We start from the raw sequence: 25,561 nt of genomic DNA, 5'->3' as shown, positions 1-25,561 counted from the left end.
AGATATAACTCACAAGCCAGGCGGGTGTTGTTATTTTTTTCTGTGCATCCTATCCCACAAAGACACAAAGGTATACTGTGTATATAGCGGCACAGACACACCAGGGTCCCTGCTCTTCCACCTCCCATTAGTCAAATTTTTTAGCAGAGGGGAAGAACTGGGCCATTGGAAGGCCAGCCAAATACTTGCAGAGAACTGAACCTATCTTCAGGAATGAAAGCAACAATACATTAAATAAGGGAGAAGAGGTGGCAGGGCAGGATGAGAGCCCCGCTGGGTCCTGCCAAAGCGACAATGTGGGATGGAGTCACGCCAAGGCGCAAGATGCCTGCCTCCCTCTGAAGCTCTGATCAGACGAGGAGAAAACATGGGCTAAACTGCTGTATACCCAGGGCCACTGGAATTATGCGGCAGAGTTGAGTAAATTATGCAGCAAGAAAAGGCCAATCATCTTAGGTTGTAGGACCTCCCCCAACAACCACCGGATCAACCCCTCCCCCCCAATCATCTCTAGAAAATATCAGACACATACAAAAGTTGGCTGTATTTTCCTGAAAGTGGTAGTCTATATTTTTTTGAGAATCAAAACTAGCTTGAGAGCAGTATTTTGCCTTTTACCTTATAATTCCTATCTCTGTGTGAGAACATGGGCAGAAGCATATGAGAAAAGAGTACCACATCCTCTTCGCATCTCAAGAGTTCACAAAAAAAGCGTCATTTTGAAGTTTCTACTCCCATTTGATAAATAGGCAAGTTGGGTAATGCTACAGATCAACACTGATATCACATTCTTTGAGGATATTTCAACAAAAGTTTTTTCTCTTGGGAGCAAGTTTGGGGAGGGGGGGTTCCCAGGTCCCAAATTGGTCTCTGCATTTAAGACAGTTTACTTTAATCTATTTTAATAGCCCTAGTTCCTTTGGTAGACAGGACCTATTTTTTTCATTGAGCAGGTGCTAGATACCTGTGAATTTCTCCTCTGCCCCTCTCCTCAAGTTCTTTGAAGTCCCATATGTGACGCTTTTCCTATCTCACCTTCTTCTCAAGGCTGCAGTGCCCAACACTAGCACATTAGTGTTGTTCTCACATCTCATCTACCCATCTTCTAATTTCAGTACGCCCCTGGTCATTTTGAACGTCTTACAGAGTTTGGCTGTAGATTCAGGGGTTTGCTGCCAAAACCAGCCATACATTTTCTTCATCCAGTTTTCTGTTTCCCTTTGTCAACCATGAAATTGATGATAGCTAGTCATCTAGAAGGAATATCACACCCTTCAACATTCTTCTGTTTATACAACTGACTGGTTTCTCATGATGAACATAACACCTCTGATCTTGGTATATAATTATGATTTTGTTTTAGTTTACAAGATGGAAGTTCTCATTTTCAAATCTGGTGTAAAAGACATGTTGAATATGGCCCTTTCTGCAGGGTCATCCCCAAACTTTTTTGTCTTGAACATCCTATTTTCTGAACCCGTATTTCCGGGCTTTAAGGATTCTGAGCACTTTATGACTGCTAACCAGTGGTAAAGTGCTTATGCTCTCTACTCTAACATGGTAAAATTGGCTTACACCCAATTGCCAGATTTAATGTACTTGTAAGTCCTTCTTTCTCCTTCTCTTTGGGTTCTGTTTTACTTGTTATGTTGATTTTACACTGTAAGTTGCCTGTGGAAAGCGCCGGGACACTCTTCTAGAGTAGCCGCGCGCTATAAAAATGCACTTTAACATAACATAACATAACATAATGTGGTACTACATGTATCCAGGGCATGTAAATAAAATGCTACTAATGGGTTTGCAGGACTAATTGTACCACCCACCTAAGTAACCTTTTAAACCTGTCTCAAGCCTGCCATTGCAACCTATATGTGCAGTTTTAAACTGCGATTTCAACCAGGAAAAATGAACCTCTTGCCAGGCCCCAACCTTCATTTTTAATACATACAAGTCACTCTTAGGCTCAGCGCTACACAGTGCAGAGTGAACAAAAACAAATGACCGGGCAGGTTGAATTATCAAAACAATACACCACCTAGTCAAATCAGTTACTAGGTTGGACAACCATTTGTATTGAGTCAATTCTTATTTTATAAAAAAAATTTGAGAGGAATTTTTTATGACATCAAAACACCACAAACTATTTACACAAATACATAAATACATTCAATACACTGATATAAACATGTCAAACAAAGTAATTTAACAAAAGAATTGTCACATAGATAGTCACATAGACAACTGTACAATGCCTCAATTAGATACATTTTTGAGGCACCAGTCCTGAATGATAATGAACAAGTGGACTAACAGATTGTTATATTCGCCTACTTGTCAACACCGACACAAGATACATAGTGAAGTTCGTGATAGAGTGCTATGACTAGGAATGACACATAAAAGGCTAGATGATTGCAAGTGTATTAGTTAATTCCTATCAAGCCCCGTCTATTTTGTATCTTGGAGGGAAGGTCAACGCGTTTCGAACTCAATTTGATTCTGCGGGTGCTCCTCAGGACACGGACTGGGGGGTCGCTGTCACTTATTGATGAAGGGTGGCCTTACAAAATTCAGGCTGCTCCCTCATTAGTGCGCAATATATGCGGGAGGCGGGTGCCGGTACGTTTTAGTTTTCTCGTGCTGAGGTAGGAGCTGTCAGGTGACGTGCTGGCAGTGAGGCTGGAGACCTCAGTGAAGCCCCCATGCCCCCGTTTGATCACATAGCTGATTGACGTCTACAGCACGCTCTATGTTCCTCATGACATGTGCACTTGCTATCACATCTTGCCATTGTTATAACATTATTATTAATACTGCTATTGAAAGCCTCAGCCTGTGATTGTTGTAATTTGTTTGCATGCATCCGTGTGCTCACTTACCGATTAATTAATTCTATGTATTGATCCATGCATCCATATAGTCACTTATTCATTCACCTTACCCACTACTGACTAATCCATTGACGCTTTTCCACAAAATCACACAGATAAACACGATTATCAATGCCGAAGCACCTTCACTTATGAAATTGCAAGAGCGATTGGCTTTGCCAATGCATATTAGTGTATTGTGGAAAGTGATATGACCTTGCAAAGAAATTCTGCTTCTGTTTGACACTGGCTCTAATATTTTTTCCAACATGAGTTCTCCCAGGTCTGGAACATAAATTGACCTGTTTGCTTGGATTTCTCGAACCTTAACTTTGCCTGTATATTATTTGAAAAGGCCAAGAAATCAAAATCTACCTTATGATTCATGTGCTCTCTCGTTTGATGGACTTCTGCTGTATTTTTCATTGGATGTTAACTGTAATTATTTTTTACAGCTTTTTACTATTATTTGTTTCAACTTTGTGTCTTGAACAAATTGCGATTTCCTGGGCATTATACGTGGTATTTTCTAAGTTCAGTTAACTTGACACATCTTGTAATTGAGGCTTTTGTGCGAACTGGTGTTTGCGTGGGTGCTGTAAAAATATGAGGCACTCCTAATGGAGGTTTAATTGACTCTGATATCTGATATTAGATTTGAAATTGTGAAATCCTTATAATTAAACATTGCGCTGAATACTGACGAGCAACGCACATTTAAAACAATGCATGGGTCTTGTGATCACTTAAAGCTGATGTGAGCTGTCATGGGTGCTGAATACATGCTCCATTCGATCACGAATTGACAGTTATGTGCATTGTTACTTCATATCTACTTTATGTCTTCCAATCTGCCTTCTCATTTACCTTTTTAGAAGCCTCCTGGTAAAGTCTATTCCAGTGGTGGCTGGCAGGGACCCGAGGCGGGGGGGCTCGGGGGAGAGAGGGGGTGAGGAGGTTAAAATAAAAATAAAAAACATACCTGATTACCGGGTCTCTCCTCTGCCGTCCCTCCGTTGTCTCTTCAGACAGAAAAGGGAAGCAGGAAGCTCCCCTGAGCCAATTATAATGCTGCAATGCAGCGCTGTGATTGGTCTGGGCGTCGTGGATCGGCCCTCAGCCAGGGAATCGGAGCCTGGGCAGGTTCTAAATGCTGCCTGCATTGAGAACAGGGAAAGTGCGCATGAATGTTTGGCCGGCTCTCACGGGATGGCCAAACATTCTTAAGCAGATTGGGAGTTCAAACCACTCCTCCCCTCCCCTGCTATGTACGCAGAGCAGCCCTGCTCGCCCACTTTTGCTGATCTCGTTTTTGCTGGCCTTAGGACTCTGCGCATTTTACCAGTGCTAACCAGTGTTAAAGGATATGTGCTCCCTCCTTAAAACCTGGTAACATCGACTTATTCCCCCCCAATTGGTATATTTAATGTACTTGCAAGGCCCGAGTAAAGTAGCCCTACATGTGCCCAGGGCCTGTAAATTAAATGCTACTAGTGGGCCTGCAGCACTGATTGTGCCACCCACATAAGTAGCCTTTTAAATATGTCTCAGGCCTGCCATTGCAGCCTGTGTGTGTACAGTTTTTAACTGCCATTTCAACCTTGTAAAATAATCCTTTGCCAGGCGCAAACCTTCCTTCTTAATACTATTAAGTCATCCTTCTTAAAACTTATTTCACCCTTAAAGTAGGCCCTGGATAGCCCAAAGGGTAGGGTGTAGTGTATTTAAAAAGTAGAGCATGTAGTTTTAAGTTTTATGTGTCCTCAGCATGGCCTACCTCTCACATTGGAGTTACTTTAATACATTTAATAAGCTGTGGTTTCGAAAGGGGAGCAGGTAACCAGTTCATGTTTGGTATCTTTGAAATTATAATGAAACATCCTAACTTATGGTGAAGTCAGATATGCTGCTGAAGGACTGCCACTTTGCCTGACTGCTGTCCTGCTTGACTACTGCCTTGTTGGACTGCTGCCTTGCTAACCTGCTGCCTGCTGTCCTATTTCCTGGGTGAGAAGGACTGCAACTTGATCTCTTGAACCTAGAATCCCATGGTGACTTCAGGGACTAATGGCTGGCCACCTGATCTGAAGCCTCAGGGACACAACAACACCCTTGCTCCTGCACTTGAAGTCTGCCATCTATGTGTCTACCCTGCCAAGTGGTGCCACCCTAGTCCTGGTCCCTCGTAAGTGGATCTAAAGTGCTCTGCCAGCCTCTGTGGATCCAGCAGAACTGATGTATCTCCTTCTACTGCGCATCCCCAGACAGAACCAAAGCATCACCACTACTGCATGGATCGGAACCACCACAAAGACCACAACACATCACAGCCCATCAACACCTTCTCGAGGCAGGTCCTTGAATTCCTTGTCAACAACAGCCTTGTCAACAACAGACTCCACATTACAGTCTACAGTTCTTCGGAATGGGCACATCCCCCTGACTGTGTGACGCATCCTCTAGGATATCCTTTGCATCGCAACACCTCGTGGACGGAATCCTCGAAGGTGACTCAGGACCTAGCATCACAGCCTCGCCACATCTCTGACTCTCCATATTGCTTTGGCTGGTCGACACATCTTCGATGTGGATCCTCCCAACACTCCGCAACCCAGGATTGAAGGTACTCTGTTCAGCCGGCCTAACTGGGTCCCTGTAGCCAGCCATCTTCTCCATCGCAGTCACCAGAACTTGAGACTTTGTCCTGGTCCGTCGCAACCGGATATCCACAATTGGCGCTTTATGCCTTTTGGCACTATTTTTACTAAAATCTTTAAAAATTAATATCTCTGGTTCTACTGATTTGTGTTTTGTCATTTGGTTTTGTTTATTGTCCTTTCATTAAATATTACTCTGTTTTTCTAACCTGATGTGGGATCCTTTTGTGATGTGTTTTCACTGTATTAGTCTTTGAAGTGTTACACTAATACTTTACAAATTGCCTCTGAGTTAAGCCGGACAGCTCTGTGCCAATTTACCAGTGGGCGACACTCCTCCGCCATTGCGGAGTACCTCCCACTGTTCGCCCCTTTTATAAGGCTTAGAAATTTCCATCACTACACTCAGGCCTATCACTATTTACAACAGTTATCCATTGAAGAGACTTGCAAACTGCATGGGTTCTTTCTTTCAGCGCCGGGACGCCCTTTCGCTGGGGCAGCTGTTCGCGCTATATAAGACACTTTATCATAACATAATATAACTGTACGCTCTCGGGGTAGAATTAATTATGACTAACAGGTTTTTTTGTGCTTTTTAATCATTTTTTTAAAGAAATGGACTGAGGGTGGTATGCATTGTATAAGTCTCTGAAGGTATCGCGTAACGCAGAAGGACTATGGGTCTGGCATGCCGACATTTCATAGCTATGCTTGTTTTTATTGTACATATGTTTTTCAAATTGCTGTTATTCAAAATTTTAACTTAATTAATCATTTTTATACTGTGTGTATGATTTTATCTATTATGAATTATTATGTTACTTTTATGGATGTTCTCAGCATCCGAATAAAGATATTTCTGGTTCATTAACGGAGTCAATAAAGTTGACTTTTGTATAGCGCTTGCATAAACAGACAACATTCATGCACAAACGCTGTGTATACTTTCAAATTTGGAGTCAGAGCAAAGGACCTCGCTTTACACACATCCATACACCTACAGACACCTATGCACTCACACGACCATACAGGGCTTTAAGTGGGCCGGGTCCTGCTGGTGTTCTGCATCAGCAATTCTAAAACACAGGTGTTGAGACGGGTCCCTATCGGACTCTCAGTTTTTCCATCACCTTCGTGGTAGATAAAGAATCTTAACTCTGCATCAGTACCACCCTTTGCTGTCTTTGATGCTACTTCAAAGAGACTCGTTATAGTTCTTTCACAGCCTCACCACTTCCAAACTGAAGCATTTTCAATAGTCTATCCAACCAAGCCATAGTTGTTGCTTATTTTTTTAGCCAACTAATGACCATTGAAAAAGCCAATAGTCCTGACTTGTTGTAGGTATGATGTTTCTTGTTGTACTATTTATTTATCTGGATGCAATGACAAAAACAGGAAAATACCAGTGGGACGGCACACTACGCGAAGCACAGATGTTTAATGTATGTGTTATTAAGCCACGCCCTTAATTACATTCACCACGCCCCTGTCCGAGGACCCCCCTACACACTCCAGCCCTGCTACCATACCTACATGCACCCTTGCGCACAGACCATCAGACATGCAGTCACCCATCCACAGAGAACAGTCATACATGTTCACAAGAACACCGATATACAGACACCTATATACATAGATCTACAGGCACTCGCGTGCAGAGTTTACCATACCATATGCTGTTACATAAACACCCCGACAGATACCTATACGCAACACATTGAGGCTCACACGGAGCGCACAGACAGCCACAGAAATCACGTGTGCAGCCAGACGCAAGCAGACAGAGGTTGGATGGACAGATAGACAGACAGACAGACAGGAAACAAACAGATGGATGCGTTCTTTATTGGGGCTAGTGCAAAACAGAAACAGCCTATACACAATACCCACAAAGCCAGTGCAAATACAATGTGTGTGCTTTCTTCCCCACAGTTCATGACAAACTGTAAATTGGCTGCAAATATAATTTTCGCTGATTATTTTGCACCTGGTGTTTGCCCATTAATCTAAATTAGCCACTAACTGAGCAATTAGAAGCAGTAACAAATGTAAAAGAGGATTTATTATCCCAATAACATCGGAAGTATGCTAACCTTCTTATATATGAACAAGCACTTCAAAACCTTTTACGCTGTATTCCTACACTTTCTGCCATACATTTTTTCTAGCACTTTACGTGTTTGTAAAGAAGAGCGTCTCTGGCAAGTTTGAAGGCTTACATTTCCTTAGGATGTGGGCTTGTATAACTGGAAAGGTAAGTCACTTAAAAACCACCTGGAAACCCTAATCCATATCCTTAACCCGAAACAGCAAAAAACACACTAGGGCTATTCAAGCTACTAACCCATTAGTAGTACTTGCAAACAGCTGCTTACTCTAGGCGCTCTAGAGAAGGAACGCATAATCCATAAAGCAGCTGTGACTTCACAACTCTGGTGTGATCCAGTTGTGATGATTGCAAGTCAGTTAGAGCTAGTGCTTAATTTGTGCCGGTGGTTTCCGGTGCTCGGCACCGACACTTAATCGTCAACACCGGCGCTTATGGCACAAACTCGACCCAAAGGTATTGGAGCGCTTTTCATGAGCACCAGTTAAGGAAACATTCATTTTTAGTAGGCACATGGAGATTAAATGATTTGTCCAGAATTACAAGATGTTGGGCCTATGCCAGACTTGAACCTGGTTCCCCAGCTCCAAAGTCCGCAGCTCTGGCTGTTAGACCACATCCTCACCCCACTTGTAAAGCTTCATTTTAGTTCTGTTATAGGCGACACTAATAGAAGAAATGGGCTGATGCAAGCTGCCTCCTGATGAGAGCCCCGGCACTTTTTTTGTCACAAATCAACCACTGGTTACAGAAGATATAAGTGCCACCCTTGCTTTTGGGTATGCAGTAATTTACATGGAGGAGAACCATAGGATGTAGTCAGTGGCATAACGCAAAATGGTGCCCCCCCCTCCCATTAGAATAGGAAGAGGGGCCCCTAGGTCTACCTTATCTAACGGGTATTCATTAGCCCTCAACTGAATGGGGCCCACCTGAAGGGTTGGGGGCCCCTGAAGGCTTGAGCGCCCCCTGCTACCCAGGGGCATCAGGGGCCTCTGTTATGCCTCTGAGTCTCTGGTAATTCAACCGAAATTATACTGATTTCTAAAACAAATATAGACCATGGATTCTTATGTCTGACATGTTATTTGCAATTTGAACATAATGATTTGCTTTACACAACTAAATTATATCTTGAGTCATAAATAAATCTAATGAAATTTCTAGATGAGAGTTTAAATATATTTTTCATACATCGTCACATTCTAAACTTGCACTTTGTCGCAGGTGTGAAATGAAGCATTTGCAATTTATTTGCGTGGTAACCTTTGTATTCCCTTGCATGAGTACAAATTCAGTCCACATATGCTTATAGGTTCTTAGAATAGGAATGCCAAACTTACCAAGCATTTTCACAGTCTGTTTGTTGTTCTTATCCCGGATTGATGTATTTGGTCCGATTGGCTCTCTCTTTCGTCTCCACAGTCTTCGTCCAATCAGACTGTAGAGGACAGTGAGGCAAAAGACCGGCAAGAAAAAGAAGATGCTTGACGTCCAGACCATGATGGTGAGAAGTCCAGACTTTATAGCGTACTCGGTGGCTTTGCATTCATTGGTGTCCAGTGGGTTTGTTCCATTCTCGTGTTCTACCCCGACCAAGACGAAAATTGGTCCCGCGCTAACAAAGGACACAGCCCAGAGGACCAGGATAATCAATTTCACTCTGCCTTTGGTGACCACAACTTTGGCTTTGAGTGGGAAACATATTGCGAAATATCTTTCCACGCTCAAGGCGGTGATATTGAGGATGGTCGAGTAGGTGCAACTTTCGCTTATGAACTGGAAGAGTTTGCAGAGCAGGTTCCCAAAATTCCAGGGTCTGTACTGCCAGAGCCTAAAAAGGTCAAGAGGCATGCAGAAAAATATCAGGAGGTCCGAAAAGGCCATGCTGGACAGGTAGAGGTTGGTGGTCGTCCTCATGTCTTTGTACTTCGACACAACGAGCATGGTCATGAAATTGCCAATGATCCCGATGACAAAGAGGAGGGTGCAAGTGACGGTGATTCCAGTAAGGACTGGGGCTGGGAAGATGTGAGCTGGATAGTCGGGCCACGAATAATTATCATAGTCCATGTAATCCGCAGTGAAGTTGAGGAGGTAACTGGGGCTCGCGGTCTGGTTGGACATAACGTTGGCCAAGCCATTGGCTCCTTGTAGGCGTAGATCATCAGCTTCCATGTCCGCTCAAATTTGTTCGATGTATAGGCATATCTGATCCACCCTGAAGAAACGCAGCCAGATAAAAGTGCTACAGAGGCTTCAAGTCAGGGGATTGGAGCGAAGACAAGCGGTAAACACCAATTTCTGAAATAAGCAATAAATAAAAAAGAGCAAACATCAATAGACCACTCACACTCACACGGCCTCCCGTATATGGAATTAACTGCCCCTAAAGCTTAGACAAGCCAGCTCGTTGATTGGCTTTAGGAGGAGCGTGAAAACCTGGCTCTTCCCAAGCAATGGGTTTTAAACATATCTTCTAAACAGCTGATTCTGATTTTTTCCTTTTCTTTGAGCTTCTCTCTGATCCAAGCGCCAGGATACCCGTAGGGTGACAGTTTTGCGCTATATAAGTTTCTAATACAATTCAATACAATACAATACACATTATAGGAACAAAAGGCAAATTCTTTCGAAGCAGTAAAAATCCTTACATATTTCATGCATGTGCAAATACATAACTACTACAATGGCACTTCAGTACTTAATTGGTGCTTCCAAACTTCAAATATTTTATTGAATAAAGAGAATCAATTGATATGAACGGAATACCTTGGTCCAATTTTCCCAGGTAAGTAGTTTCGGTAATTCTGCCTGCGGGTCCCTGGTTTTGCTGCACTTCTGGGTCACAAACCCCGTTTAAATCCATCCCAAAAACGCAGCAGCCCGAGAGAGCGCCGGCAGCCTTCTGTCCTCGCCTCCCTCTCTCCCTCCCTCCCTCCAGAGCGCAGGAGCTCTTCTGAGTGAGGAGAGAGCGCCTCTCCTGCTCCGAGAGGTTCTGGAGTCCGCGCGCTGTCTGCTTCCTCTGGCTGCGCGGTGCTCACAGGGGAGCGGCGGTGTGGCATGGCCTGTTCCCACCCCCCTATCTCCCCCCGTCTGCCAGGTGCGTGGGACTGCCTCCACACCGTTCATCTCCCTGAAGACGCTGTCACTCAGCGAGGCGCATATACACATGCTTTCTGACAAGAGGAAATAAAAAAAAATGAAAAACAGAGCTTTGTAGGCTGTTCTACCTAACGTAGAAACTTAAATCGAACCTCTTAATAAGATCAAACATAGAATCGCTGACCATTCATGAGACCGATTTGAAAGAAAACTGAAAAATCTCAGATTAAAAAAAAAAATAGCTTTAGTCTGCCTCTTGAGTCTTAACTAATAAATTTAAAAAGTATCTGATGTGTAAACCACCCCCCCCCCCCAAAAAAAAATTGTTGCTATGTCTATACAATGCAGGTATGGGAATTTAACATGTGACGAATCAATGTGCAATAGCCCCCCCACCCCCCCCCCCCCCCCCCCCCACATTGCAATCAGGCCCGGTTCCAGGAATTTTTATCTGGGTGGGCCAAGGGTGCGTTTGGGTGGGCCAATGCGGACCAAATTCATCACAATTCTGAAGGTAGACTACAAGCCCTAGAGTTACACATGGGCGTCGATTCACAAAAATGCCAGGGGTAGCGGAAATGACATCACACATCCTTGACCGGAAATGAAATCACACATCCTTGACCTTCATGACATCACTAGAAGTGACATCATATGACCTTCGACCCCCCAATAATCCTATGAAGTGATGTCAGATGACCTTAACCCTTCTGACATCACAATAATTGACATCGCTGAAGTTATAATAAAAGCCATAAGAAAACATGACTAATACAATAACACTACATTGAAAAATGTCTGTTTTAGATACCACTTGTATTGGGGTGGTGACATCATATGAAAGAAGATCATTAATCGTTTTTCATAGTTTTACTTGAAAAATGATGTGTTTATCTGAGGAGGATAATTCCACCTCATATATTCTTAGATAATGGTCGGACATTTATGATTCCCTTGTGGGTGCTTTTATGCAATGAGGCATGCACTGTCATAATGGGAATATTATAATGTATGCCACATCCTACAGTATATTACTGTGTGCATCATACACAGACTAAAATACATAAACACCTTCAGAATCCACACACAGAAACAACGCGTCCATTGTAGGGGCCTGTGTTTGACCTCATGGTCACAGGTTCAAATCCTGGTGGGTCCACTCGGCCTTTCATCCTTCTGAAGTCAATAAAATGAGCATCATTGAGCTGGGTACAGCAAACATCTGTTATTTAGTGTCAAGATACCCTTGGGTGAACGTGAGTTTTACAAATACAGATGTTATGTTAGATCATTGAGGTGCAAAAGGAAGCTCACAGCTCTGGGCTCCGGTGCCACTGCACCTGCTGCAACATTAGCAGGTAACACCCTGTCCCACTCCCCCATATATACTAACTGCAGCTTGCCTCTGACATGAGGTATGGTTGACACTTTGCCGTTTTCGTCTGACATGAATATTTTAAAGTCTTAGTCAGTGTAAAAATAGAGACAATCATGCTAAGTCAGCCTTTTCCCCCTCTACAATGCATATTTAGAACAGTATGTATAAAAGCAATGCACTTCAAAATGTTATTCATAGTTCTATTTAGTATCATGTCCATGCCTGTGCACACTCTTAAAACTACAATAAATAGCTGGTATTTCCTTTTAGAAAGGTGACAGCGCTACCCCAGACTGATAATTAATGTAAACAAATTGAAAAAGCATCACAATGTTTGGCTGTCCTCATTGCCTCTACTGCCGACTGGGAGGGCCAAAGGTCATGCTTGGGTGGGCCTGGCCCACCCGCTAGAACCGGGCCTGATTGCAATGAAAGTACTCCATAGAAGCAATGATACACTTAAGAACCAAAAGCATAAGTTGAGAAGGATATTCTGGAGCATATTATCAAGGGGGTTTATCTCCGCTTTTTGGGCTTTAAAAGCCAAGAAAGCGGAGATAAAATTATCTCCCTATTACCTAGCTGTCGCTAACACCAGTTAGCGACAGCTAGTAGGAGATAGCGACCATCTTGGGCCCCGCTTTGCATGTCAGTGATATTTATCACTAATGACATGCAAAGTGGGCGTGCCAAGATGTTAGCGACTGGAAACAGTCGCTAACATCGCTATCTCCTATTACCAACTTTTGGAGATATTCGCGCTAATCGCGAATATCTACAAAAGCTAACACCTGCCCTGAGCAGTTCTTAGCCATGTTATCCAATGGGAGGTGGATAACATGGCTAAGAGCATTAGCTCGGTAATGCATGAATATCGCTGACTTTTCAACGATATTCATGCATTGCGGACGATTTTTATCGCATTTGCGATAAACCTTGGTAATACTAAGGTTTATCTGCGATAAAAATTGCAGGAGCTCGACGGTAAATTTTTGTCTCTAACCAAGCAATAGCGATAATTATCGCTACTGCTTGGTAATATGCCCCTCAGTTTTTAGTGGAGCCAAACCCCCCTCTATCTATATTTTAATGAATTGCTAACAAAACAAAATAACAGACTTCTCCTCTGTCAAGCCAGACCTAAAGAAAAGGAAGAAGCAGATGAAATCTAGGTCAAAGAAATGCCCAGCAGGTTTGTCATTTAGATCCATGTTATGTTATCAGGGTCACCACAGGTCTGTCCAGGCTTTTTAGACAATAACATGAAGGATTATGGGACTTGTAGTGCAAGTGGGTAAAGTGCTTATTGATTAAAACAAAAATACAAGGCTTGCTGAAGGTGATCCTGGTTACAAGTGGGTCAGCTTGCAACACTAGAGGATAGTAAATGCTGTTATGACACATTTTTCTGAAACTACTAAGTGTTAATGCTCATCCTTCATAGAGGTAATTGGCATGTGCAAAACGGGCCATTTGGAAAAGCACTCCTTTGCATTGTGTCATTCCACTGCCTGGAAAGGTGACACAATGCAAAGGTGTGGTTTTTGGGGTAATCTATTTACCTCTATGGGACGGGGAACATCCTTTACGACGCGTATTTTACTCCACAGTGCTTTTACAACGCGTCCGTTACAACGCAAGTCGTAACCACGACTTGCGCTGGAGGGCGCTAGAGGATTAAGAATAGTATATTTGCTATTCCAACACCTTCCCTAGTGTCCACGGGGACTGGTGTTAGAATAGTAAATTATACTATTCTTAATCCGCGCCCCCAACGCAAGTCGTGGTAACGACTCGCGTTGTAAGGGACGCGTTGTAAAAGCACGCGTTGTAACGGTACGCGTCGTACCGTCATACATCCCTATGGGACTGTCTAAGGTACCAAGCGACAGGTTATGCATTGTCAGCTTTGTCTAGGAATACTATTGTATGTGTCTGTGTGGCCACTGTTCCCACACAATACAAAGGTGTGATTCTCTTGAGTAATTTGTTAACCCCACTGAAAATGTTCGACTAAAAGAGCGGCCCAGTATACATTGTAGACTCAGTTCTAAAGTATTATTTCAGGTATTGCTTACAATATGCCTTATTAGAGGTCCCAAAATTCCACGGTTTCTAGGGAACTTTAGTCAGGCGACTTTTGTCCTGAAGAGATCCAAAAGTAACTACAGGTGGAGACATTGACATCCCCTCCATAAGTTGTTTTTAAAGCATGTTATGACTCATCAGGAGATACCATATATGAACAGAAAGGATTGCCGCTTATGTTTGCAGGATACAAAATCTTACTCTAAAGGAAAAAGGGTCCTTACAAGTCAGTCACGCATTCAATAATTCAATAAGTTTCAGCATGACACAATGTCCATAAAAGCAAGGAAAACTACATTTATTAGCAAATAGAGTATGTGGTACAAGGAATCATGGGAGACAGAAAACAAAAAAGGCCACATGAAGAAAGTCAGGCAGATATATGTGACGTAACTCAGAATTATATTCTTCATCACAATGAGCATATGGCAACAAATCAGCCAGATGCAGGATTATATATATGGTGAATGGTCAGTGCCCCAAAGTAGCCAATGTTTCGATCCTATAGAAATGCAAGGATCAACATCAGGACATTACAATATGATGCCTGAGAGAATGCTAAATACTCAATAACAATATGGAAGAAAAACAGGGAGAAGAAAAAAGGGAAGCGAGAAGGAAAGAGTTAGTTTCCAACATATTAATGAGACAAAATACTCAAAATGAAGGGAAAACAAAACAATTAAGGAGGGTGAGGACAGGCAAATCATATGCTCCCTTAAACCATGAGGTAGATTATTGGCTGTCAAGATTAATAGGTGGAGCACAATGGGGCATATGTATGGAAGTTTGATTTTGCGATTCTCAAATAGCGAATTTTAGAGAATCGCTATTTGAGAATCGCAAAACGAGATGTATGTAGGATTTGCAAAAAGATTTGTAAATCCTACATATTCCTTAATTGCGAATCGCAAAGTGCGATTCGCAATTAAGGAAACCCTCCCCATTCATTCCTATGGGCTTAGAGGCCCATAGGAGTGAATGGGAAGACATTCTCAATTTGCGATTAGCAATTAGAGATTCGCAAATTGAGAATGCAATTTTAACGGTTGCAAGGGTGTCAAAAGGACACCCTGTTGCACCCCTAAAATAAACATGGGTGCACATGTGGCGCAAAAACATGCCCTAAGGGCATGTACGTGGGCCACATTGCACTTTGCACTTTGAAAAAAGTACATTTTTCAAAGAAAACGCAAATTACCCCCAACTTGAAGTTGGCGGTAATTTGCGATTCCTTAAGGCCAAATTTCACTTTTTCTGTGCTTCTTACATTGCATTTAAGGATTCGCAATTTGCTATTCCTTAAATGCAATCCCAAAATAGGGAATCGCAAATTTTGCGATTCCTTATTTTGCGAAGCAGTTTTTCATTAATACAATTCTGCGAATGTAGGCGTTTGCGATCGCAATTTGGAATGATACATATGGCCCTTTGTGTCAAGGGCCTTAGTGCTGAATGAAAGCCCAAAGCATACCTATTATGGGGTGATACATTGGGGTGAATCGGAAGTTGAAAACAAGGGTTACAATAAATAGGAGGAGATGATTAGATCCAGAGTGCAAATATACAAAATAATTGCTCGCTCACCATGGGGAACATCCTACCATAGCCTGCTATGGGGCAATATCCTGAAAGTCCCAAAAGAGGCGAGCTTAGGTGTGATTGGATGTGCCATCACTGGCAGGATGGGATGGAGGAGCAGGACCTAGCCTCACTTACAAATGAAAAGGCTGTGTCCTACCTTCACACAAAGTGCTGCATACCACCTGTAGTTAGTGGGGACCAGGTACAGGAAGGCAGGGCATCGTTGCGATTCACATGAAAGTCTTAGAAGCTGCTCCCCACTTCAAAGGCACAGCTGTGTATAAAAGAAGGACCTCAGGCACCAACTCTTCAGTGCGGCTCTGGACCTATGAATACTTTGCTAGGAAGAAGGACTGCAGTGCTGTCGAAAGGACTGTCACTCTACTGGACTGCTACTCTGAAGGAACTACCCTGCTGTGCTTACCTGCTGCCCTCTTGCTTGGGTAGGAAGAACTGGACCTGCAACTTTATCACGAGGTCGGGACACTAGAGTGACTCCAAGGGCTAGTATGTTGTCTTCCTCGGGGACATAATTGGCTCCCCAATAACCTTAGCCAGTGTTAGACCTGGCACCATTGGCGTGGGTCTCCTTACCATTTTTTCTGTTGCCTCATGTGTTTTTGCTGGTGTTAGATGCTTTGGACACGGTGCCACTGCTGTCCAGTGCCACAGTGCGAGTGCTCCCTACTGTAAATTGATGTATTGATTAGTGGTTCTATGATTGGATGTTCGGTTTACTTGTCTGACCCTAGTACAGTGTGCTGGGCTGGAAATCCAAATGCTGCTAGTGCGCTTACAGCACTGGTTGTGCCACCCACAGAAGCAGAAGCAGCCTTATAAAACGTGTCTAAGGTCTGCCATTGCAGAGCCTGCGTGCAGTCTGGTACTGTCATGCTGACTGGGCAAGTGCACCCACTTGCCAGTCCCTAAACCTTCCCTTGACTTCATATTAGTCACCCCTATGGTAGGCCCACGGGCAGGGTGCATTGTAAGTATAAGGTAGGACAAGCCCTGATGTGTGTGGTATGTCCTAATAGTGAATTACAGCCATTTTCGTTTTTCACTATTGCAAGGCTACCTGTTCTCCATAGGCCAGAATGGGCTGCTAGATTATTACATGTTTATAAACAGACTCAGAGAACATGGTAGAATTTCGAGTTTAGTATGCATGGACTCAGAATAATAAAATACATCTTTTAGTAAAGTTTATTTTAATGTTCTGTGTTTGCAAATACCACTTTTAGAAAGTAGGTATTTTCTTGCCTAACCATTTGAGCCTGCCTCTGCTAGGTTGTGTATTCCTTTGTCTGGGTTTGTGAGTGACAGGGCTGGGGAATTCCAGGAGGCAGGCTGGGGCAGCCCGGTGGTGAATAGAGAGATCTGCATCTAGATGGGAGGGAGGAGTTGCACCTGGGACCTGAATAGGGCTGGGCCTTCCCTCTAGAATCCTGGCTCCACCCCCTGTGGTGCGTCTGATGTCTCTGCCCTGCACACTGAAAGAAGAGGAGGACTGTCAACAAAGTGCTCCAGGACTGTACTTGTCTTCCACAATGCTGGCTCCACCTCCTGTTGGGCGTCTGATGTGCCTGCCCTGCGCTGTGAAAGGAAAGGAGAAGTCTGGTAAACAGAGTGCTTCAGAACTGGTTTGGACTATGCACTGGATCCTCTCCCCTCAGAGAACAAAGGATTTTGGGGTATAAATATTGGGACCCTGATCCGAAAAAATGAGATCACTTCTGGACTTACAAGACAAAACCTCTGCTGAGGAGAAGGAACCTGAAGAAACTGAGGAGAGACTATTCCCAAGCTGAAGTGCTGCTTGGGGGATTAGCCTGCAGTGGTTGCCTGACTGCCAAAGAGAGGAGAAAGGATTTGTGGACCTTACTTTCAACTTGTGCAAGGATCTCCAAGGGCTTGGAAGAGAGCTTGCCCCCTGACCGAAGTCCCTAGACCAGTGGACTTCACCAGCCTTGTGAATTGCTGCTGGAAACAAGTGGCTACAGAGGTAGGGAGCTGTGACCGACTCTCACAACCGGCCCGGTGTCCTGTAGGCACCGCATCAAGCAACATCCGCCTCGAACAACGCAAGCTCTGCGCTCACCGACTCGGTCCTGACGTCATCACCGAGCCGTAGCCTGCACCGCGACTGGAAGGACACCGCGACGTGCAACGCCTCGCTACACCAAATCGAACTGGTCTGACCGACGCGGTCACTGCTGCTGACTTCAAGTCTTGTGACCGCACCGGAGTCAGGCACCGCCTCGCACGCTTTGCGGAGCTCCGCCCGACTCGCACCGCTGTCCGGACTGATCGACACCAGCTCCCGAACTCCAGCACGTTCGCTGCACCGCAAGCTGCAAGCACCGCATTGAAGCACCGTCTCGCCCTACAACGCAAGCCTTGGATCCATCGACTCTGTCAACGGGCCTCTGCCTGCACCACTTCGAGGGACAATGCGTTCTGCAACGCTTCCTTTCTGCACCGCGACGATCACCAGAACCGGCTCGCACATCCGTGCCGGCCGCCCCAAGAAAGGTACTGTGACTGAGTCTGTTGACATTTGAGTGGGTCTGTACCGATGCGGTCCGCTGGATTTGCTAAACTGTGGTATTTTCAACAACGTTGTAGCCGGACAAGGCTCCCGATTCGCACAGAACCTTGATGTAAGCCTTTTAACCAGAACTCTTGAAATCTAATAGTACTGTGGATTCCTTTTTTGTCGTTTATGGGTCTTGTGGTAACTCTATATAAAATATACTTATTTTTTATATAAAACCTTGTGTGGTGTCCATTTGTAGTGTTGTCACTGGGTTACTGTATGTGGTCACAACTGCTTAACTTACACAGCCTCTGAAATAAGTCTTGAGTACTCGCGCCACGCTACCTACAGGGTGAGCAGGGGTTATTTTAGGAGTGTAATCCCCCTTACTCTGACTAGAGGAGAGGGTCCCTATTTGTCACAAGTACCTACCTGTGCCAACTAGAAACACCCAATTCTAACAGCCAGCCTTTGGACCCAGCTGCAGCGAGTTCCTGACCACCAAGTGGTGCCTCTCAGGTTCTGGACCCTTGGTGTGGCTCAAGAGTCCTAAAATCAAGCGTTTGGGCCCTGTGCGACTGTGAATAGGCCCATATAAACTGAGACCTCGCCACTTGCACCGCAAAGCAGGGCGAAGCTCCGTCAGCCCGACTCTTTGCGCTACAACATCGATCAGCCGCGGGGATCATCATCACAAAGCACCAGCAACTCTCACCCACCATGCCGGATGGCTCCTCACACTTTGCAGACAGCTACCTGAGACACTCTTCCTGCTTCCTGCGGTCCTCTTTATCTTGTATGTGACTCTTGGCGCAAACTTCAGATGTTAATCTTCAGCTGATCTTACCTGGCGACTATATTCAACCAGCGCTCTATTGGGGTTGGGCTAAAAGTGTGACTTTGACCCAGTCCAGCGCAACCAGATATCCTCAGGTGGAGATTTATGCTTTTAGATGCTATTTTAACCCGACATCTTTAAAAATGAATAACTTAGATCCTACTGATTGGATTTTGGTAATTTTGGTCTTGTTTTATTCATTAAATATTGCTCTACTGTTCTGAAGTAGCGTGGGTTCATTTTTATGTGCTGTTGTTCACTGTATTACTGTTTGAAGTCTTGTGCAACTGCTTTACACATTGCCTCTAAATTAAGGCTGACTGCTCTGTGCCAAGCTACCAGAGGGTTGAGCGCAGGTCAATTTGGAGTTTGCTTGTGCCTTACCCTGACAAGAATTGATTTTGCTGCTTCACCAGGGGTCGCATCCCAGTCTACCAACATCTCAAATTCCTATCCAACTTGCAATCAGGGTCCCTAGTGGTGTTGCCATGTAGTCAGGTGCATACTGTCCTGTCCTGTACTATGCCTTTACTGACTTCATTCCTTTCAAACTAATTAAGCTATGCAGTGGGAGACCAAAATGAATCCAGACAGCAGAGACCTTAAACAAAACAGAAGTACCTATGTTAAGGATTAACTCTACCCGCTGAAACACCTCCTGGTGGCCCATGGAACTACCACCAGCACCCTCTCCATCCAATCGCGCCAGAACCCTCGCATCATCCTCGACAGTAAGCGGACTATGAAATCCCAGATCAACGCAGTCCCATCAGCCTGCTTTTTCATTCTGCGCATGCTATGAAAGATCTTCAAGTGGCTCCCCACGAACACTAGAAGCACTGTCACACAAGCCCTCATCACGAGCAGACTGGACTATGGCAACACTCTCTACTATGAAATCTCTACACACCCTTTCCAGAGACTACAGGCAACCCAGAACACAGCAGCCAGACTCATCCTTGACCTACCCAATGGACCCACATTCTTTGTACATCTGGCCCTTTGTCACCAACAAATATAATTAAAGTAACTTGTCTTCCATCAGAAGGGGGAGGGAAACAAGTCTGCAGCATGGCATTCAGCATACCTACCACTTAAATATTAGAGAAGGAGTTGTAAGGAAGCACGTTTTCACTAGTAGGTTTTGAAGTACATTTATTTGTTGCTCCAATAGGAACCAAGATTCAAGGATTACAATGCAACTTTACTGCCTTTTCAGAAGATCATAAAATGTACCGCAATTATGAAGCTTTCACAAGAGCCTATCGACCTGATCAAAATCAGTAGTAAGGTCTATACATAAACAACATACATTTTGGTACTGAGACTGTGTACATATCAATACATGCTCAGTGCTAAAGCATTGCCAGTTGTGCTAATGTGTTTGATTAGATTTTGGGTATCTAGCCAAATTTGTACATATTACAAGAGTAATTTAGAACCAGATGCATACATTAAGGTGATCAGATGACATATGACAGCAATTTTCCTGCATCCCTATTAATATATCTGGACAAAGAGAATGCCACACCATGAAACTGAGATTTGTAAGGTAGAAGCAAGGAGAATGTATCACTGAAAATACCCTTGCATAATTAAACGGTGAAGAGAGGTACACCGACAGAGCCTTGAGTTTAATTAATTAATAATGAAGTTAATTGTGCTCTCAGGAGGGTGAATTAAAAGTAAATGAGACCAAAAAGGGGTTTGCTCTTATTGTTGCTATGTTAATGTGTGTTTGTTTTCTATAATTCACCTAAAGGAGCACTAAATTGAATTTCAGAAATAGGAATTGTGGTCTTAGAAATCACTTTTCCAGTTTCATGAGCCACAGTTTACTAAGACAATCTTACAAAAACGTAATAACTTAAAAGCACATGCCCTGTTGCAGAGTCCATTGTGTGTCGAGCAGTTTTCAGGCAACAATTAAAATGCCACAATAATTCTGGTGACTAACCCGTTGTATGCTGCCGTCGGCCGTTGGCCATTGCGAGCACTACCTTCGTAGTGCTGCGCACGTCTAACTGCCGACGCGGACCCACCCGCGCACGGAAACGCCTGCACCGCGGCGGAATTAACGCCACGGTTAACGGGTTAATGTTCCTACTGGAGAGAGAATGGGGCTTGTCGTATGGCAGTTTTGATTCATCCTAAACTAGCGTGAAGGGTTAATATGCCTGCTTCATAGAATGTGCACCATGCAGATCACAGAACTGTATTTTAGGACGGCAGCTCAGCGGGTTACTGCTTTAGCCACAGAGGTCAATTTGTTACTTGCATTTAATAAGTAACAGTTCTAATATAGCACATTAATTACATTAATTGTCTCTGCATAAAGTGTGTGACGTAAAGTGCTCTGACACCCTACATGGTAAACATCCTTTACCACGAAACCTAAACCACAAAATGCCTTTACCACAAAGTGATTACCACGCATGCAAGTTTACCACGCTTGCCAATACCAAGCATAAGCCTTAACCATGAATGTCATTCCCACACATTATATGTGTGAGCATATAGGTATGTATATTGGTAAGTATATGGTGTTGATATAATTAAATAGATTGTTTAACTAAGTAATAGGGTAGGGTGAAAGGGGTTTAGGAGTATCGGGTGCGGTAGTTAATAATCTTAAGTCTAGAGTATTAATAATTCTTCATTTTACTATAATAATATACATTATTATAATATGGTTATTTAAATGTAACACATTTTAGGCACAGGATGCAGAGGATATAGGTGTGTTGGGAGGGAAGTGCATTAATACTCAGATATTAATTGTAATACTTACACATTTGTGTTTATACATTTTATTAAATTAATATACATTGTTATAATATGGTTATTTGATTGTAACATTAACCTTTAGGCATCAGATGCAAGGGATATCGGGTGGGGAAGTGTATTAAGACTAATGTATTAATTTTAATGCCAGAGTATCAATATATACATTTGATATATTAATACACATATTTAAACGTTTTGATTTCATTGTAATATTAACTTTTAGGCACTGGATGTAAGGGTTTTAGGAGTATTGGGTCTGCAAGTGTATTAATACTCCGGTTATAATTTTAATACACAAGTATTAATATTTATACATTTTACAAATTATTGTAATATGGTCGTGTAAATGTAACAGTGACTTTTAGCATTGGAATGCAAGGTATATAGTGATGTTCGGTGGGGAAGTATATGTATACTAGGGTATTCATTTTAATACTTGAGTATTAATATGTATACATTTTATTATATTAATATACATTTTTATATTATGGTTATTTATTTATAAAATGAACTTTTTGGCATGGAATGCAAGGGATATAGAGCTGCTGAATGCGGGCATGTATTAATACTCAGGCGTTACTTTTAAAACTTCAGTATTCATTTTTAAAATAATAAAACAACTTCATTTAATACAAAATAAAATATTGAAAGGTTAATTATCACTCCTAAAATGAAATGTATATGTTTAAAAATGTAAGTAATATTATATCAATATTTAAAAAGAAAACGACATTTTAAATAATTTTATTTAGAAAGATAACAAAACACATGTTTTTTATGAAAAATATTTATTGCAACATTTTATTAAAATCTGGAAAAAATACAATAAATACGTTCAAACATAATTTTATTCAACTTAACAAATCAAAATAAGTTGCAAATGCTATAACATATTTTAAACATTTTTAAAACTTTTTTCCCACACTTTCTAATTGACATCAATTGGAGTAATTGTCCTTCTTAGGTCGAGCCTAGCGCAGCGCGCATGCGCTTCTCTATGGGAGGCTTCTTGTGAGCACTCCAAACTTACTCCAAACTTCTCCGTGTGGGTCTGACTCCTCCCACACATCAGATTGGCCTTTGCGTGTGTCTTTCAATAATGAAAGCACGTAAATGGCCAAAGGTGGGTTCATGCCCACCTCCTTTCCAATGTGTCACTCCCACTGCGTTTTGCTCAAGGGAGCGAACAGCGGCGTGCAGAGTGGCAGCTGTATTCCTTCCACAACGGGTGCCTTCAACAAGGCTGTTTATGAATATGTGCGCTTCTGGGAGGGGTCAGGGGATGAGGGCTTGAGCTTTTGAAGATGTCTGTTTACAGCTTTTTTTCTGTTTCTCAGCCTTGATCTTTATACAGTAATATGAAAGTTTGCAACTTTTCAGAAAGTAGGAAACAGATGTTACTGTGCACCTGAAAGTGTTCAATGTTACATGTTTCTCCTGTATGCTGTACCCAAAATTCGAAAGCTTTGGATACTTTCTCTAGACTTGTATTTACTGTGCCCTGTCGGTCTTGATGTTGTTAGCATACCAAGGCACGAATTGCAGTACACATTGTTTTCTTACACTGTTTTCTTTGGGGAGATCTATGGTTTCAAACGAGGATGGAGCAAATTTTGGGGCTTATTACGACACAGTGGTCCTGGGACTGCTGTACTCATGATGGAGGACCGATCACCACCACCCCGGCGGTCCGACCGCCATATTCGGATGATGGAAGTGGTACTGCCACAAAACCGCAGTCACCACCTGGATCCAGGATCCCACGGCAGTGGTGGTGCAAAAAGCAGGTCAAATTTGTGGCAGTGCTGATGCCGGTACTGCAGAGCAAATTACTACCTGCCTTTCCACTAAGTATTTTATGGTGGGGCACCATAAAATACTTGGTGAAGAGATAGGGAAAGGGGCCCTCAACAGGGCCACAGGAAAATCTGCCCATGGGAGTGGGTGTAAGGAGTGGGTACGTGGGGCACACAACAAAGACCAAAACAAATCTGTTGTCCGTGGTGGTCTTGGAGTCCAGAGGATAAATTATGTTGATGCTTACCCTCTCTACGAAGGTGCTAATAACAGGAAAAGGTTGCAGGGGGGCTTGCACTTCCACCCGGACTTGACACTCTCCTGGCAAGCAGGACAGGACCTACAAAATGCACTGGAGGCCTTCCTCATTTGAGGCCAATAAAAGTGGGTGACAAGCCTATCAAAAGTCTTGTCTTGCCCCAAATGACCTGCCAGTAGTACATCTTGAGCCAGCCCCAGTTCTCTTCACCATCTCTTCATCACATAGAGGCACTAGGGTATGCGCTACTCTGTCCCCCAAACTATCTGGGACGATCTCCTCACAAAGTGCTACACGAACAAGCCCCAGTGACTCCCCACAAGGAGGGGAATGTGCTTGCTTGGGACACTTGGCATCTTCCTTGAAATGCCCTATCTCTCCCCACTCATAGCACATAAGGGGTGCCTTTCCTGCAGACCTACTTTCTAGGAACCATTTCTTTTTCTTCTCAGTATAGGAATGAGAGTCTTGACCCGAATAACTATTTTGGGACCCTTTAGAGAACTCCTTGCTTTTGTTTTTTGCACTCTCCCCTTCTTCTGGTGAGGACCCTCCCACCCTTGGGGTGATCCCCCAGATACCTTCCTGTGGACCCTGGTGCTGACCCAGCAGTGTGCCTCCTTAGCAATCTCCCTGGGGTCAGAGAGCTTACCGTCAACAAAGTGTTGGTGCAGATCTGAAAAACAAAGACTGAAAATGTGCTCTTTTGCATTCAAGGAATACAGCTCATGATACTCTTTTACTTCACAGCCTATCGTGCAGCCATCCAGTGCCTTGCAAAAAGAATTAACAAAATCCACCCAGGTCTGGTGGGATAGTTACTTACTGTCCCTGAACTTCTGCCTATACTTCTTTGGGATCTAACCAAACATCCTGATCAGGGCTTCTTTCATGGGTGGACACCTCATCCTGTCACCCACATCTAGGAACAGTAAAGTGTCCCTCCCTTTACTAGGAATTTGCCTCCACAGACTAGCCCCCAGCCCCTCTCAGGGATCTGTTGCATCTGCAGGGCAATCTCATAACCCTAGAACCACCTGTCTATGTCATCTACCACCACAAAGTCATGAACCATGTTCTTGAGAATGCGGAACCTCTTGTCTCCTGAGCGCACTGAGGAATTGCTGCTACCACTGAACTCGACTTGCATAGCTCTGTTGTTCAGCTCCTCTAATGAAACAAATGCTCCAAAGCAATTCCCTCCTCCATGGCCAGTTTCTTTTGCTCTATTTCCATGGCCAGCCTTTTCTCCTCTAAGGCTCTCACCTTCTTCAATTTTAACTTGGCCAGCTCAAATTTAAATTTTCTCTCCTTTCTCTTGTCTCCCAGCTCCTCTGGGGAGAGATCTTTTGATGGTAGGCAGTTCCCTGGCCTGGTGGAATCACTAATCCTGGTGGGATGTTGCCCTCCACCTCCACAGGTAGCAGTCCGGACTATCCTGTGACTATTGGTCCACTAATTCCTTCTCATCCAACTCTTCATCCTCCTCTGGGGTTGCATTTAAAGCAGCATGAACCTCTGCCCAGGCCCTCAGCGCCTTTTG

At 43.5% G+C, this 25,561-nt stretch overlaps 1 protein-coding gene across 1 annotated transcript in view; it reads right to left on the bottom strand.

Moving 5' to 3' along the window:
- GHSR (growth hormone secretagogue receptor) overlaps positions 1–9,921 on the bottom strand; it is a 62,703-nt gene extending 52,782 nt beyond the window's left edge. Inside the window, exon 1 of the mRNA XM_086944939.1 lies at positions 8,987–9,921. Coding sequence (XP_086801065.1) covers positions 8,987–9,821 — 835 coding nt within the window. The 5' untranslated portion in view covers positions 9,822–9,921. The remainder of the gene's footprint in view (positions 1–8,986) is intronic.
- Between the last annotated feature and the right edge of the window lie 15,640 nt (positions 9,922–25,561).

This window comes from Lissotriton vulgaris, chromosome 11 (assembly GCF_964263255.1).
Source record: "Lissotriton vulgaris chromosome 11, aLisVul1.2, whole genome shotgun sequence".
Taxonomy (NCBI): Eukaryota; Metazoa; Chordata; class Amphibia; order Caudata; family Salamandridae; genus Lissotriton; species Lissotriton vulgaris.
The sequence above is the reverse complement of the archived record's forward strand: the minus strand, read 5'-3'. Positions and strand labels throughout refer to the sequence as shown.